The sequence below is a fragment of the Rattus rattus genome, chromosome 13 (assembly GCF_011064425.1).
Source record: "Rattus rattus isolate New Zealand chromosome 13, Rrattus_CSIRO_v1, whole genome shotgun sequence".
In the NCBI taxonomy this organism is placed as follows: Eukaryota; Metazoa; Chordata; class Mammalia; order Rodentia; family Muridae; genus Rattus; species Rattus rattus.
This window is the reverse complement of record NC_046166.1, coordinates 14,360,740-14,378,593: the sequence shown is the minus strand read 5'-3', so window position 1 is coordinate 14,378,593 and position 17,854 is coordinate 14,360,740. Positions and strand designations below refer to the sequence as shown.

At 47.9% G+C, this 17,854-nt stretch overlaps 1 protein-coding gene and 1 long non-coding RNA gene across 2 annotated transcripts in view; one reads left to right on the top strand and one right to left on the bottom strand.

Annotated features, from left to right (window-relative positions):
• Positions 1–13,367: 13,367 nt before the first annotated feature.
• Positions 13,368–14,153, bottom strand: LOC116914870. The gene is made up of 2 exons (XR_004389781.1): positions 13,591–14,153; positions 13,368–13,497 (listed from the first exon to the last, which is right to left on the bottom strand). It is a non-coding gene; the product is annotated as an uncharacterized LOC116914870 (long non-coding RNA).
• Positions 14,154–14,797: 644 nt separating this feature from the next.
• Positions 14,798–17,854, top strand: part of Med26 (mediator complex subunit 26) — a 50,348-nt gene continuing 47,291 nt past the window's right edge. The window contains exon 1 of the mRNA XM_032919507.1: positions 14,798–15,188. Within this exon, the coding sequence (XP_032775398.1) occupies positions 15,117–15,188 (72 nt within the window). The 5' untranslated portion in view covers positions 14,798–15,116. The remainder of the gene's footprint in view (positions 15,189–17,854) is intronic.

Sequence of the window (17,854 nt, the reverse complement as noted above, 5' to 3'; positions counted from 1 at the left end):
CTCCAAGCCCTCTCTCTGTTCTTCCAGACCCATCACCCAGCTCCTCCTACCCTGGATGCCCAAAATACTGCTTTCACTTGGCCTCAGCCCACAGCTCCTTCTCTGGCCCCTCCTGTCTCCCTTCTCCCTCGCAAGCTACAGGCCATGCTAGTCAGATCTCTCACATTCAGCCACTGGTGGCCCTTGGTTTGCTAGTCATTCCCACCTATGATGGAGCCCTCTCTCTAACTCCCCTTATCCAGCCCAACCTGGCCACGGTTCTCCCTCTGCAGGAAGTGACAGGGTGGATGTCACAGGGTTGGGTACATGTCCCCTTCTGAGTGAACTCTCTCCCATAGAAAAACGACTGGGAGCCAGGCAGCAGTGGCACAGGCACCACGCCTGTAATCCCAGCATTCTAGAGGCAGAGGCAGGCAAATCTCTGAGTTTGAGGCCAGCCTGGTCTACAGAGCTTGTCCCGGGTCAGCCAGGGCTATGAAGAGGAAAGAAAGGGTTGGGGATTTAGCTCAGTGGTAGAGCGCTTGCCTAGCAGGCGCAAGGCCCTGGGTTCAGTCCCCAGCTCAAAAAAAAAAAAAAAAAAAAAAAAGAAAAGAAAAAGATTAGAGTCCTCTATCACTAATCCCTCCCTGCACGTCTGTTAAGGAATTCCAATACATTGCCAACTCATACAAACTTCCTTTCCTGATGTTTACAGGATTCTCACCATCAATCTCCCAAGGAGCACAGGCAAGGCTGGGACCTGGCTGAGGTGCATGCAGATGAAGTCCACCAGGGTAGCTGCTCACCGGCTGGGTTGACGCGGTCCCCGATTGGGGTCCTGGGAGAAACTGCAATATCCCAGGAGGCATTTTAGCTAGAGATCAATTTATTACCTGCCTCTGCCAGTGTCTGTAAAGTGGTAAATTATGAAAAAATCCAAGTGGTCATCTAGGACAAACATGAAAACCCATCTCAATCCTAGACTGTGTTAGAAAGCCCTCTTACACTGTAACAATGTGGACCCTAAGACCCTATATGGGAAACAACTCCTGACTGACTCGTCCCAGACTGTCCCTGATATTAGTGCCAGACTAAAACACCCAGAGAAAGGCCCCCTACTCCACAGGCTTAGTCTTGGTGCTGGCCTTCAAGCTGTACCATGGGAGGGATGAAAGCCTGAAAACTCCAGGTGTGGTAGTGCACACCTTCAGTCCCAGCACTTTGGCAGAGGCAGGTGGATCTCTGAGTTTGAGGCCAGCCTGGTCTACACAGTGAGTTCCAGGACACCTAGGGCTACACAGAGAAACTTTGTCTTGCAGAAACAACAAAACCTGATGTTGGCTAAGGCCTTTCTGCCTGCCATAGCAACTGCCCAGGATCTCTCACCTCCCAAAGCCCGAGAGCCTCCTGGCCCTACTTCAAATGCCAGCAGGAGGGTCACTGGGCCTAGGCCTGCCTGCCTGAGCACTCGTAAATCACCTCAACCAAACCCAAGGTGTCATCAAAGGGGATGTTGGCGTGTTGCCTGCCCCCATATTCCTCACTGTGCTGGGACATTAGGCCCAGATTGCCACCTAGCCAATCTCTTAGGCCTGGCCATGGATGACTAAGGGGGCCTGGGCTTCCTTGGCCTGACCACTACCATTTCTGACAGGGAACCCCAGGTAGTCATCACAGTATGAGGGTCGTCCGTCTCCTCCCTTCTGGGCACTGGAGCCATTTACTTGGTTACAGAGTTTTGGGGGTCCGCTTCCCCTTTTTGTTCCTCTATTATCAGGTTAGAGAGACAGCTTTAGCAACCTCACCATGGCTTTGTCTTTAGTGGTATCTTCAGTGGGTAAGAGAGCTTACCCACTCCTTCCTACCTATATCAACCTGTCCTGTCCTCTTGCTGGGGAGGACCTTCTAACTGAAGAGGGAGCCCTGGCTGCTCCCCTTCGTCAAATCCCACAATCTGACAGCTTTTCACTTGACAGTATTTCAGGTACATCCCTAAGCATGGGACACCCCAAACCCTCTACAGCCAAACACCATCCTCTCCTCAGTCTCCAACTACAGAACCCTTTCTCTCCTGTCCAGGGCAGAAAATGACATGTTACCTGCCCCCATTTTGGTTGTTTAGAAAGTTTCATCTGTTTTGCTGGTTGCAGATGGGTATCTTTTCTGGTCTTTAAGTCTTGTGGCAAACGTGGGCGCTAAGACGGAAATGGATCAGGCTCAGCTGAATGTATGAATGAGGGTAGCCACCGCAGGATTTGTTTCTGACTGGTCTCCATTGAGTACGTAGGCTTCCTGAATGATGTGTTTATTGGTTGTTTTTTCTTTCTCTGCTGCTGCCAGCTTCAGCCACCAATTCTAATGATGCTTGCCATGGACGCTCTGAGGACCAGGGCTCAGAATTTATCTCTAGGCTTTCTGGTCACTGGATTCAGTTTAGCAGGGATTCTGATGTCTTTTGAGTGTGCATAATATTAAAAGTGTTTTATGCTGTTCAGCTTAGCTTAGAAAACTAGCTCTGTAGCTGGGTTAGGCTCCCCTTCCTCCAGAGCCAAGCATCTTCGCTTAAAGGTTTCCTCCAAAATTTCTTCCATATCAAGTGAGGCGCATGACATGAGTGTAAAACAAGAAAAAAATATTTCAGGAAACATGCTTTGCAATGAATGCTCTCTGGTAATTGTTTAAATGGGAAAAGTAAAAGCGTAAGTTCTGAGGGTCTAAGACTGTCTGAGCGTGTAAGAACTAGTATTTGAAGTTATGTAAATGCATTGTAAAGATATAAGTAATGTAAGATAACTGTTCAGATTCCTTTCCCCCTCTAGTTTTTTGTTGTTTTTTTTTTAAGATTTTACACACACACACACACACACACACACACACACACACACACACACACTCTGTAGCTGTCTTTAGACACACCAGAAGAGGGTTGGATCATATTGTAGATGGTTGTATGTCACCACTGTGATTGCTGGGAATTGAACTCAGGACCTCTGGAAGAGCAGTCAGTGCTCTTAACCTTTGAGCCATCTCTCCAGCCCTTTGAAGATTCAAAAGTTTTAAGATTGATTAATGGAGTACTGATAAGCTGATAAAGCACTGATAACTATTACCAATCAAAAGATGGAGATTTTAGATTTCCTTTGCTTGTCGTCTAAGTAGACTTAACGGTGCTTCTCATCAGTGCTGAAGCTCTGTCTAGTCTACATGTCCAGCTCTCGGGACAGAGGACAGCTGTCATGCTTTTTACCTTGCAGAGACACACTCTTTTTTTTTTTTTTTTTTTTTTTTTTTTTTTGGGAGCTGGGGACTCAACCCAGGGGCCTTGTGCTTCCCCTAGGTGGCGGCTCTACCACTGAGCTAAATCCCAGCCCCCAGCTGTGTGCTTTTTAACCCCAAGCTTTGCTATGACTCAGAGGTGTCACACCTGTTAGCTGCTCTTGCGACAATGTGTTCTTCAGGACAGATTACAAACTTAAAACTTCCATGTCTTCTTGTAAACAGAAAAAGTCATGTAAGCCCTAGGGAATATAGAAAGTCATAAGACTGGGATCCACCTCTTACAGTCAAACAGACTCCAGATAAGTATAGCGTAAGTCTCCCCACCTGCCTACTCTTGAGGGTAGGACCTCCCCTTCCCCACAACCAGGACTGAAAATTCCCACGTGTATGATTTTAAGTTCCTAAACTTTAACCTCTGTCCCTAGTCTGTATCTATCTCAGCAGATCTCCTCTCAGCTGACAGATAGCATCCAGAAATCAGCCGCTGACTATAAACTGCTCCAAATGGCTGTGAGCCCTGGACCTGCTGAAGCTGGTCCACCCGGTGTGATTCTCCTGGTCTCTTCAGCTAAGTCAGTAAACCAGATGCTTCTGATGAATGCTTTACTGCCTGAATGCCCTCCCAGCCTTTGACTAGCATTTTTGGTCCTGACTATAATGTTCTAATTTCAGCAGAAAGTAGTTACAGATGAGAGCATGTTACCTCTTATCCTCTGCAAAAGAAAAACTCCCTGGCAGAGAGGACAAAATGGCTACCTAAAATGTCTATTGGCATAACAGGAAATGTCTTAGGGTTTTACTGCTGTGAACAGACACCATGACCAAGGTAACTCTCATAAGGAGAACATTTAATTGGGGGCTGGCTTACAGGTTTAGAGGTTCAATTCATGATCACCAAGGCACGAGCATGGCAGTGTCCAGGCAGTCATGGTGCAGGAGGAGCTGAGAGTTCTACATCTTCATCTGAAGGCTGCTAGCAGACTGACTTCCAGGCAGCTAAGGATGAGGGTCTTAAAGCCCACACCCACAGGGACACACCCACTCCAACAAGGCCACACCTCCTAATAGTGCCACGCCTTGAGCCGAGCACATTCCGGCCACCACATTCTACTCCCTGGCTCCCATAGGCTTGTTCAAACACATGATTCTATGGGGGGGGGGGGCACACCTAAACACAACATAGTGCAAAATACATTTAGTTCAACTTCAAAAATCTTAGTCTATAGCAGTCTCAACAATGTTCTAAGTCCAAAGTTCAGAGTCTCTTCTGAGATTCATCCAATCACTTAACTGTAATCCCCAAAGCAAGACAGGAAACCATCCAGACAAACTCCAAACTCTGCATCTCCATGTCTGATGTCAAAGTGGTCTTCAGATCTCCACCTCCTTTTTCAAATTTGTTGACTGCAACAAATTTCTTTCTCTTGGGCTGGTTCCACTCCATTAGCAGCTTCCTTCAGCAGGCATCACACGGCTCTGGCATCTTTAACATCTTGGAGTCTCCAAGGCAACTTTAGTGCTTCAGCTTCTTGTTCCAATGTCTGGGATCCACACATGATCTGGGTTCCAAAGGGCTTGGGTCACATCTCCAGTTCTGCCCTCTGTAGCACTCTGAGCTCAGGTTGATTGATCCACTTCACCGCCGCTGCTGTTCTTGGTGATCATCCCATGGTACTGGCATCTGCAATATGCTGGAGTCTTTGGCTGCAACTAGGCTTCACCAATAGCCACTCATAGGCTCTCGTCATGGTGCCAAACCTCAGTTGCTCTTCATGACCTCTTCAAGGAGGTCATTGAAAGTGGTACCTTCAAATAGTACCACCTACAGGATTCTTACACATTACCAAGTCTACCTTGGTTATCTCTAGAAAAGTTTCTTTTTTGTGCTCTTAGAAAACACTGAAATCTTACCTCAGTGATGCTGGTCTCTTCTTAACCACCACTAATGTCTCAGCTCCAGCTGACCAGCATCAATTGTCCCAGTAGTCCCTTCTATTTTTGACTCTAGAGACATATGGCTGAAACTGCCGCGTTCTGCTGCTTGCTGGGGCTGGAACATGGCTCCCCTCATTCTATCACCAAGCTTTCTATTTTCCAATTCCCTCACTGCCTAAGCTGGGCTGTCCTGGAATGTGCTCTGTAGATTGACCTTGAACTCAGAGATCTGCATGGCTCTGCCTCCTGGACACTGGCCTCAAACACAGGCACAACATTAAGCCTAAGCTTTTCTCTACTTGGAGCTTGCTCCATACCAGGCTGGCCTTGAACTCAAGAGGTCTGCCTCTCCCTCTTGGGAGTGTGCACCACCAAGCTTGGACCTAAGTTTATCTGGATAGGATCTTGCCCCAAGGTCCCCACTCCCTTAATCTGCTGGTGCTCCTTTATTACTTGAGCTATGCATTTTATACTTCTATCTCAGCCTGCTCCTCCTTTTCATTAAAATGCTCTTCATCAGACTAAACCAGAGAACAAGGTCTCTGCTGGGCTCTTTTTTGAAATTTCCTTTGTCAATGCAATTAATATAAATCTCTTTATCTTATTTATTAGCCTCAGGAAGACTCTTCAGAGAAAAGCAAAAAGCAGCCACATTCTTCACCAAAATACCACAAAAACAGGCTCTAGGCCACATACTGAAACTCTTTTCCACAGAAACCACTTGGGCCAGGTCTGCACAGTTCAAATCACTCTCAGCAACAAAGTCTTCATATTCCTATGAGGATAGCCCATTAAGTCCCACTTAAAGCATTCCGCTGCTTTCTAAACCCAAAGTCTCCAAATCCACATTCCTCCAAATAAAAACAGGGTCAGGCCTATCATAACAATACCCCACTTCTAGTACCAACTTCTCTTATGGTTTTACTGCCACGAACAGACACCATGACCAAGGAAAGTCATGTAAGGACAGCATTTAATTGGGGCTGGCTTATGGGTTCAGAAGTTCAGCCCATTATCAGCATGGTAGCATTCAGGCAGGCATGGTGCGGGAGGAGCTGAGAGTTCTACATCTTCATCTGAAGGCTGCTAGGAGAATACTGACTTCCTGACGAGGGTCCTATTCTACATCCACAGTGACACACTTCTTTCAACAAGGCCACACTTCCTAATATTGCCACTTCCCCGGCCAAACATATTCAAACCACCACAGAAAAGGTGTCTGTTACAACCAAATAGACCCAAATCCATCAATAGGTAGATTCATTGACTTACAACATTCTGCAACATGATAGGGTACTTGACCTGCTTTTTGCAGGACACATAAGCTATTGTCTGACTTTAAGAAATTTGTTTCCTGCCAAGCAACCAGAGCTTCCAGGGACTAAGCCACTACCTAAAGACTATACATGGACTGACCCTGGACTCTGACCTCATAGGTAGCAATGAATATCCTAGTAAGAGCACCAGTGGAAGGGGAAGCCCTGGGTCCTGCTAATACTGAACCCCCAGTGAACTAGACTGTTGGGGGGAGGGCGGCAATGGGGGAGGTGGGGAGGGGAACACCCATAAGGGGGAGGGGAGGAGGATGTTTGCCCGGAAACCGGGAAAGGGAATAACACTCGAAATGTATATAAGAAATATTCAAGTTAATAAAAAAAAAAAAAAAAAAGAAATTTGTTTCCATGCAAACAACTTTCTTTTTTGAAAGATTTATTTATTTAATGTAGGGGAGCACACTGTCACTGTCCTCAGACACCAGAAGAGGGCATTGGATCCCATTACAGATGGTTGTGGGCCACCATATGGTTGCTGGGAACTGAATTCAGGACCTCTGGAAGAGCAGTCAGCGCTCTTAATCACTGAGCCATCTCTCCAGCTCCCATGCAAACAACTTAAAAACCATTAGAAAATCGATGAGGATTAGATCTACCAACAGTGAAGAGAAGTGGCCTTTGCTGCCTCCTAAGGGGGAGTGCTGTTTCCATGTCAGTCTGTTAGCTACAGTAATGCCAAGATCTGACAATGCCAGATGTCCAAAAATTAAATAAAGAACAGCTCCACGCCTCTGGCTGATGGATGATCACTGGTGGTCCTGTATGGAACTGGATACTACCCTCCCTAACCCCGCTTCTCCACCAAACTGTAGGGGCCAGAGACCTATAACCCTTGAGCATGCTCTGATGGTGAAGATCATGCTCGCCCCCTGGACTTAAAACCCCACAGAGCAGGAAGTAGTTTAATGATAATGTCCTCTTTCCTGATTCCTGATTAGTTATCAATACCAAACATAAAAGGGAGGAATAGCCTGCCCCTGGCTTGACCCCGGCTCCTGAGACTAGGAAATCCCTTTCCTTGGGGTTCAGCATTAATATCGAACAATGCTTAGGACAGCTCTGTACTTTTCTACTTCTTCATGCACTGTGCATGTTCCTAAAGCCTAGAGAACCCTTCCCCTGCACCCTGCCCTCTGCTGTAGCTGTTCCACCCAGAGGCAACCACTGTTCTGTCTCTCTCCATAAATCTTCTGTGAGGTTTGCTGTGTGGTGTGACTTTGTGTCTATTTCTTGGTTCCCAACTGCCAGGATACCCTTGTGCCAGAAAACCCCTTAGAGTCCTGCTCTGAGGGAACCCTTCTCTTTTTTCCAGGGTGGAGCAGGTCTCTCCTTGATGACATTTAATGCTTATTATAGGCCAGCCTAGGTGGTGAGACCATCCCTCAAAAAATGCCCCACACACTCAACAAACAGCCAGGCCTGTAGTGGTGCAGGCCTGGAGTTTCAGACCTTGTGAGGCTGGAGAAATGATTAACTGCAGCTGGGGCTTCCGTGCTGCCTTGAATGAGACCGCATAGACTCAGGAGTTTAACACTTGGTCCCCAGTTGGTTGAGATGTTTGGAAAGGTTTGGGGGTGTGGTCTCATGAAGAAGTAGCATTGGAGCCAGAAAATTCTTCCTTCCAGAAGTCACTTTTAGTCCTGGTGTTTTTTGTTTTAGGCAGGGTTTCTCATCGTAGCCTTAGTTGTGACACTATTCTTGGTTGTCAACCTGACATCCAGAAATGGAGGGTACACCTATGACAGATAGTCTGCACCTCTGAAGAGAGAAGACAGGTTTTTTGATCTAGATCTCGAGGTGGGAAGACACACATCTTTAACCTGGGCAGCACCTTCTGCTGGAAGCTCATATAAGGACACAGAAGAAAGAAGCTTTTGCTCTTTGCCTGCTTGTTCTTGCCTTTTTAGCACATCCATTCCTTTACTAACACTGGAGCCTACTTCTCCAGGACTCCAGCAGATACAGAAGAGCAGATGAGATACCCGGCCCTGTGGGATGGAGTAACTACTGGATTCCTGGACTTCCCATCCACAGCTGGCTTTGTTGGATGAGGGCGACTGCAGCCTGTGAGTCATTCCAACGGATTCCCTTTACACATGTATAAGGGAATCCACACCTCTGTGACTCTAGAGAACCCCGTTCCAGCTGTCCTCAAACTTAGACCAGGCTGGCCTTGAACTTATTCGTCTACTTGCTGGGATTAATGTTGTGCACCACAGTGGCATGGCGTAGTCATGGTGTTTTATCACAGCAACAGAAGAGTAACTAGAAGTTGGTAGCTGGGTGGTGGCAGTGTATGCTTTTAGTCCTAGCACTTGGGAGGAAGGCAGAGGCAGGCAGCTCTCTGAGATCTCTGAGGCTGGTCTACAGAACAAATTCCAGGACAGCCATGGCCACACAGTGAAACTCTGTCTTGAAAAAACAAAACAAAACAGCCACAAAAAAAAAAAAAAAAAAAAGTTAGAACTAGAGTGTGGGCTGTTGCTGTAATAGACCTGACCTTGTTTTTTTGAAGAGCGTGGAAGACTTAGTAATTCCGGACTAAAGGTAGCAGTTGACCCCTTGACCCCTGAAAGAAAGTATAAAGATCACCGTAGTCCAGCGAGCAATGTGGACTGTGACGGCCTAGCTCCAGAGGTCTCAGAGGGAACAGCAGTGGCGACTGGGCAGGCGTCATCCCTGGACGGCTTTGGCAGAGGATGTGGTTGCCTTCTGCCCTTGTCTGGAGAACTTGCCTGAGTCTAAACTTAAAAGCAGAGATTAACATTTCTTTGGTGGAGGAATTCCAAACATATGTTGAGTCTGTGGTTATTGTTGCCAATGCTTATGTAGGTCTTCAATGAGAAGGGGCAATGGGACAGAAACAAACATAACGTGTATATATTGAAGAGAAGGAAAAGACCCTGGAGGCTTAGTATTACACAGAAGGCTGGAACTGAGATCAGCACCAGGAAGGACAGGCCTGCTCTGCCCAAGAGAACAAAGGGAATGAGGTCCCCCAAGCAAATCCACCCAGGTAAGCTCTCTTTCTGCAAGGCAAAGGTAGCCTGTGGCAGGGGAATTCCTGTTTGAAGTCCTTAATTCACTGTGTGAAGCTGTGAAAGTGAAGTCTGGGCTGCACTGAAAATTCCAAGCTATCGGAGATGCCAGATTCATGGGACGCCCGCCAAGGAGCGCCGCACACAGGAACTGAAACCATCCTGAGTTCTGTGCTGCAGGGCAGCAAGACTGGACACACAGAGCCATCTCAGCCTCTGACATCAGACATAGAACTACACACAGGCTTTAGAGCTCACGTGTTGCTTTTGGTCTTTTAGTCGTTTTTCACCAAGCCCCCATTCCTTCTTTTTGGAATGGGAATATATTCTGTGCCACTGTATGTGGGAACTGTGTAATTTGCCTTTTGATTTTACAGGCGACTACAATTAACAGATTGTTTTGAGTCTCAGAAGCGTCTGTGGGCTTTTGAGCAGTGTTGAGACTGAGAAAGACTATGGGAACTTTGGATCTGAATGTAGACTGCAGTTTGCTATGGCTATGGAGTCAAGTGGAATGTGGTGGTTTGAATGACAATGGATTCTTAAAAGATGTTTGAGCATTTGGTCCCTGATTCCCGGTGCTGTTTGGGTAGGCTCAGGAGGCTGTCTTTCTGGAAGCATGTCACTACTTCCTGCTTATTAGGGGTGCTGAGTTCCTGGGGGCAAGTTTGATCTTCACAGTCAGGATATCTAATTTCTTCTTTGCACACAACTACTTAAGAAACCACAACCAACAGCAAACAAAAAGCACCAGCCTAGCAACCAACCATCTACCCCTCTGAGGCCCTAGCACTTACACCCCCTCTGAAAAGCCCCCAGAATTCAAAACGCACACAACTGCAGACACTATCTGTAGGTGGCAAAAATGATGCTTCTGCCAGAGCATGAGGCAAATCATAGTTGGCCGCTGTGGCCGGTCGGACGCACACCCCTGAAGCACAGTCTGAAGCAACCCTATACCTCGGATTAAAATGAAAACATACTCTTGTAGTATTTCTGCCTTTCGTTTTGCTTTTCTAAAGAAGCCGAGTTCTCACTGGTGTTGACAGTTCACTGCAGCCCTAGGTGTCCTATTTGTTTCTACGTCTGATACTCACCTAGCTTACTGCTGACTTCTGCTCTGACAGTGTGCCACGGACTGATTCCTGTGCTGTGAATGCATTTGTCTGCTCTAGCTGCTTTCTTTACAAATCCCTTAATTTTTTTTTTTTAAGAACAAGTGCTCTTAACTGCTGAGTTATTTTTCCTATCCCTTGTTCTATATCCCCTTTTAAAAAATTTATTTACTTATTTTATGTATATGAGTATACTGTAGCCGTCTTCAGAGACATTGGACATCCAAAGGGCATTGGATCCCATCACAGATGGTTGTGAGCTACCATTGTGGTTGCTGGGATTTGAACTCAGGACTTCTGGAAGAGAAGTCAGTGTTCTTAACCTCTGAGCCATCTCTCCAGCACCAATCCTTGGAATTTTAAACTGGGTCAGTCTATAGAACACTGAAAGGTCTCAATTGAAATGCCTTTCAGACCTGCCACAGTTGTCTGGTATAGGGTTATCTTTCCCTTCACTGCTACTCCAGCTGCACTCTGCTTCAGAAATTGTCTGTGTCCCTTGAAGATAGCCTTGGTTGAAATAGGGTCTCACCACGTAGCCCCACAGGCCTCCCAAGTCACTGTCCTCCTCTTCCTTGGTGTGCACCACACCCAGCTTACAGTCCTGTTTTCCTGAGGGCCAGGCAGTCTGGCTGAGTGCTTAGCTTCAAAACTAGAGACCAAAGAGCAAGCTTGTACGTTCTGAATTTGGATATGGACAAGCACTAGATGTCTGTGAACTCCCTTCGGAGTTAATCAAAACTTTAATTACTTCCATTATAAGTTTTTTCCTTTTATATGTAGGAGTGGTTTTACCTTCATGTATGTCTGTGTACCACATGCATGTCTAGTGCCCTTGTGGCCAGGTGGCTTCAAATCTTTGGAACTGGAGTTCCATTGTTATGAGCCACCATGTGTGTGTACTGGGAATAGAATCTGGGTTCTCTTGAAGAGCAGCCAGTGCTCTTAACGTCTGTTTTATCTCTCTAGCCCCCACACTCCTACTTTCAGAGACAGTTTCATAGTCAAAGCCCAGGCTGGCCTCAAATGCAACATGAAGCCATATTGCACCTGAATTCTTGGTTCTCTTGTCTCCATTTTCTGACCATTGGGATCACAGAAGTGGGTTAATAGGTCCAGCTAGTGTCACTTTTAAACAGGAACACACTTGAGTCTCAGGCAAGAGGATTACAAGTTCAAGCCTAGCCTGGGATACAGAGGGAGACCCTCTCAAAAAAGCAAAACCAGATGGCCAGACGGTTCAGCAGGTACAGCCACTTACTCAGCCAAGCCTAAGATGATTCCCCAGGACGGTGGAAGAAGAGAATTGACTCTTGGCAGTAGTCCCCCTGCATAGGTGTAACACACAAACACTATTATATATACACAAACAACCAAACTTAAGTAAATGAACAAGTAGAATAAAGTTGTGTGCATAGGACTCCACAATATTGTAGTCATGCACTCTGAAGGCAGAGGAAGGTGGACCTCCATGTGTTTGAGGGCAGCTTGGTCTATAAAATGAGTTTCAGATCAGCCAGAACTACACAAAGAAACCCTTTCTTGAAAAAAACAAATCAAGAAAATGGGTTGGAGAGATGGCTTGACTGTTATGAATGCTAGCTGCTTGTCCAGAATTCAACTCCCCATACCTATATGACGGCCTTGAACTCAAGAAATCCTCCTGAGTGCTGCTATTAAAGGCTATTGCTAAGCATAGAAATTAACCATGAAGAAAATAAAATGAGAGGCTGGAGAGATGGCTCAGCGGTTAAGAGCACTGTCTGTTCTTCCAGAGGTCCTGAGTTCAATTCCCAGCAACGACATGGTGGCTCACAACCACTTATAATGGGATCTGATGCCCTCTTCTGGTGTGTCTGAGGACAGGGACATAGTACTTATAGATAATAAATAAATCTTAAAGGGGAGAAAAAGAGAAGTGCCAGGTCTGGTGGGTGGTGCGTGCCTATAATTCTAGTGCTTGAGGAGGTGGAGGCAGCATGAGGGGCTCAAGGCCAGAGCTGTGAGATGAGGCAGCAGTTAAGAGCACTTGTTGTCCAAGAAGGACCAAGATTCAATTCCCAGTATGCACTCACAACTGTATATAATTCTAGTTCCAGGGACCTGACAACTACTTCTGGCCTCTGTAGACACTAGGTACACATGGTGCACAGATATACTGCAGGCAAAACATTAATATCAAAAAAGAAAAAGTTTCAAGGCTTGCCTAGACTACATATAGTCTCAAAATCTGGGGAGAAATCTAAAATAGCAAAGTCAACAGGTAAATTAATACTGTCCAAGATGTTTTCCTGATTTGATCCATGCAAAACTACTTGCCAGCTTAATCTATACTTGTTCTGATAAAAGGCATACTCTACCACTGAATAAACAGGATAGCAGGTCTGCAGGGCAGGATGATGCACTTAATTCCAGCTCTTGGGCAGCAGACTCAGGTGGATCTCTGTGAGTTTGAGGCTAGCCTGGTCTCCACAGCACGTTTCAAACTAGCCAGAACTGAATAGTGAGATCCAGGCCAGCCACAGTGAGATCCTGTATAAGGGGAGGAAAAAACCAAAATCAACTATTAAGTAATAAAATGGCATACACGAAACCCTGCACCAGGGAGACACTGATAGGAACAAAACGTTTGAGACCAGTTCAGGCTTCATAAACCCTGCCGAAAAGCACCGAACTAGGAGCCAATGTTGATGGATGACCTTGTTTATTTTGCTTATCTGGTGAGAAGTGAGTCTTCAAAATGGGCTGCTTTCCAATTTGGACCATGAACTCCAAACACGTGCCAGGGAGAGAGTGTATTTGTTCGTGTTCATTGTACTGGTGTAATGCAAAGTTTTCTGTCACATACAGAATCAAAAAACCAGCCATGCTTTTATTTTCTGGGTGGGAGAGAACTAGTCTGGAACTCACTGTGTAGACCAAGCTGGCCTGAACTCCAGAAACCCTCCAGCCTCCCGAGCGTTGGAAAAAAATGCCTGGTTCCCCGCCTCCCTCCAGCACTCTCTAGAAGTATAACAAATTAAAATTAACAGGTGTCCCGCAGCTCTCAGGAGTACATGTGATTTTCATTACCTGTTTCCCTTCCGTTTCATGTCTGGATTTTTAAGGTTACGACACAAAACGAAAGTTATTTCTCCCGAAGCCACTGTAATACAGTGCGCTAAACTCGGAGCCCGCCCTCCCACTCCATCTGCCCATCTGCAGGGGTCACCGAAGGACGGGAGACCACAGCCCTTATACTTGATATCCTTCGTTTCTTGGTTTGACCTAAAACTCACGGTGACCTTGGCGCTTCCCTTCCTCCTCGATGAGGCGTTCCTGTTTTCCAGTGGCTGAGGTGCAAAGCAGGGATCGTTCCGTCCGCTCCGAACGCGGAGGGGACGATGCTGGGCGATGGTTCCGCATCCTGTTGTGCAGACAAAGACTGGCCACCTCCAGTCCGCCTCTCAGGAGGGCTACAAGAGCGGTGCTTCTTCTTGAGTTCCAGCCCCTCGTGGATGCACAGCCAAGGTGTCAGCGTCGCGCATGCCTTGCAGACTCGCGCCCTCTGCGGAAGCGGCAGCTCCCAGACGTGCCCTTAGGTCCCCGCAGCGCGCGGGTCACATGGGGACACTCACTGCCCTGCAGATCCGCGCCTGGGGCCTCTGCAGCGGCGACGGCTGCGCCTAGATTCTCCGAGCCACTCGCCGCACGGGTCTCAACGCAGACAACCGCTGCCCTTCTTAGTGTCCCTATGGCCGCTCCAATCCTCTGATTCCTAAAAGCTGGAGGTCCTCATCCGGTGGAGGGTCTTACCATTCCGCAACCCCAAAGCAGTTAGCAGGAAGAGCCGGTGTTCCAGGACTTGGCATGTGAGCTTCCGTTAAGAAGCCCCGCCCCCTAGTCCGGAGTGGGCGTGGCCTTCGGATAGCGTCCGTTGCCACGCCCAACCGTCTCCCAACGGCTCTCTGGATCCGGCCTTAGAACCCGGCGGCAGGACCTGATAAGTGCGCATGCGTGCGCGTGCGCAGAATCAATGGGCGGGGCTCGCAAGCCGGCCCCTCCCAAACCCGGCGTCTCCACCCGCCCCCATCTCCCAACCTCCTCAGCGTGGCGCCGACGCTGCGTGCGGCGCGGGTTACCCAGAGTGCTCAGCGCGGGGGCAGCTCACTGGAGTTTGGTTCTCGAGGCGGCGGCGGCGGCGGTAGTGGCGGAGGCTTCTCCGTCGGCTCCTCCTCCTCCTTGCTCGGCGGTGGCGGCGGCGGTCCGGGGCCTGAGCTCCGGTCCCCTCCGCTTTCCTCCGTCCTCCGCCATCTCCCCGAGCGCCTCGACCTCCTCTGGCGCCGCGGGGAACATGCGGCTCCGTTCCCGGAGGCCGGCGAGTGACTGACCTGCGTCCCCCCTCCTCAGCCTGCCCGCCCGCCGGCCCGGCCGCTCCCCCCCGCTTCGCCCAGGCAATGACAGCGGCTCCGGCGTCTCCGCAGCAGATGAGGGACCGGCTGCTACAGGCCATCGACTCCCAGAGCAACGTAAGTGACTGCCGCGCGATCGGGGACCGAGGCCGCATGTGTCGGGACCCTCCCCCTCCGACGCGCCCCTGCCAGGGGTTCTCTCCGGGCGGTGATCTGCCCGCCACGGCCGCTGCCATCTCGGTGTCTCGTTCTCCTGGGTCCGGGGGCCGAAGGCAAGGCGGGTACCCCGGCAGCTGAGGGTACCTGAGGCCGAGGCTTCACGCGGCCTGGACTGAGGGATCGTTCGGAGCTTTGATCAGAGCTGGTTCTCCTCGGTTGTCCCAGTCCGGCTGCCCTTGGTGCTCCCCACCGTGCCCTTCTTGCCTCACCCCAACCCCGGGAACTGAGAATCCCCCGGAAAGGTCTCCCTGCCGGGGGGCAAGATAGAAAGCAACTGGTGTCTCCGCGATGACTCGGGTAGCCCGCGTCTCCGGAGTCTTGGCCTTAACTCCCCCTCGGTCTTCTAGCGAATCCCCTTCTTGGATTCGGAGGGAACCCTAGGCCTGTTCTGCCCTCAGTCTGTCTTCCTGTGATGCCTGGAGAGTATCCTCTCTTCTGATAGTGGGTCGCTTCCTAGAAAAGACGACTCTGCAGAGATTGGGACCCTTCCTGTCACCTCTCTTGGCCTAAATGCTCCATTGCGCGTCTGACCAGTAGCTAAAGCCTGGGATTTTAGTACTGAAATACTGCCGATCACAGTTGATTGTTCTCTTATCCCTATCTTCCGGTCCTCTTTCCATCTCTCTTGCTCCACCTGAGGTGCTTTGGACTCTAGGCTGTCAAGATTTAATTGTAAGGGATCACACTTTCCTCTGTCAAGAGTCCTGTGAGCAGTAGGACGCCTTTTTTCTTCCTGTGTGAGTGTAGACTAATTTTACTTGTTCTTGTATTTTTTCCAAAGGTTTGTTGGCAGTGCAGGGGGCGGGTGTCCTTGTTGCTGTCAGGAGCAGGGCCATGGGAAGATGCACAGGCATTCAGATATGAAGTGTTTGCTGGGAAACCAGGAAGTGGCTTTTGAGATCACTTTTTAATATGCTCAGGATGGAAGAAAAAAAAATCATCTTGGACCAGGTAACAGAGGTTTGAACCTTTTTGGGTTCCCTTGCCTATGCTTGGCTAGTTACTTGTAGCAATGTGCTGTATTGTGTGTTCAGAATAATTCACATTGTGTGGTCTTGGTAGAAATAGAGGTGTTCTAGTTTCTATGAGAATCTGCTTGCCAGATTCAAAATTATTCTCTTCCTAGTCTTTAGGATCACGTCGATAGTAATTTAGTAAATATTGTAGACTTTTTTTTGTGGTGGAATAGAGACAGGCTAGATAAAAATCTTCTAGAAAACCTTTCTTTCTTTTTTGGGGGGCGGGTTTAAGGGTTTTTTGTTTTGTTTTGTTTTTTGCCAGTGATTGGTAATAGCTGACTAATCACATGATTGATATATTAGGATATTAAAAGGTAAAAATAAGTAATAGGAAAACATAGCCTTGATGGCTTTTGCATCTTTGCTGAAGCTATAGTGTATAGTGTAATCTTTTTGATGTTGTTTTTCAAGAAGGGTTCCTCTTCTGTGTAGGTCTGGCTATCCTAGAACTTGCTCTTTGACCATGCTGCTGGCCTCAGAGATTCTCCTGCCTTTCCTTCTGAGTGCTGGGATTAAATGCTTGCACTATCACTGCTCCTCTCTTCCACAGTGTAAATCTTACACCTGTGTAACTCCTTGCTGAGATCTTCTCAGAGATCCTGACTGCTTGCATGTGAGAGTGTTGGAATCAGCAAGTGCTTTGACAGGTAGTCATGATGTTGTAGATCAGGTGGGGTCCAAGTGCTAGGTAAGGGTCTGACTAAAAGACCCTTTGGGGATAAAAGAAGGAAGATAGAGGGCCCAAATTTTAGTTTGTTTCTTTTTTCTGAGACCGTCTCTGGAAGTCACTATGTATGTAAAGCAGGGTGTCCTCACAGAACCTGTCTGCTTCTACCTGCTTTAATCCCAAATTAAAGGTATGTGCCACCATGCTTGGCCTCCAAACTTTAGTTTCTTGAATCTTCCCTTGGTCCTAAGTGCTCATTGGCCTGTGAGTAAGTTGCTTGGAGTGTGTATCTCAAAGGGCTGTAGTGATAGGAGACCTTGTTGTGGCTGGAGTTGAGAACTTATCTCTGAGTGAGGAGGGGAGTGTTTCCCTAAATGCAATGTGTCAGTGACTATCCACAAAAACACTAGGTATATGTTCTAGGGGCTAGCTTTGCAGAATCTCTTTGTAGAATCAGCCTGGAGCACTGTCCTCCATTTCTTGCTGAGGGGTGCCTGGCCATTTGCATTGTCTCTGTGATTGCTCAGGGCCCAGGTAAGAGCCGCATGTTGGTGCCGAGATCTCTGCTCTTGCTCTGCTCTGCCCAGTTATGAGCTCCACCACTTGGTAATTGACACATATTTAGGATGTTCATGGAAAAAATACAAAACGGGGACAGAGTTGAAGAGTCAACACTAAAATTAACCCTCTTTAGAGAGAAGTGACAGAGAATGGTGTCATGTAATGCTTATCTTTATGAGTATGCAATTATGGCTAACAAATTTAGCTATTGGCTTAAAAAAATAAGTGCCAGGCAGCTGACCTAAAGTCCACAGTCTCTGAGGTTAGGAACATCTGACTGACCAGCTCCTTGACCAAGGAAGTCTCAGGAAGATAGC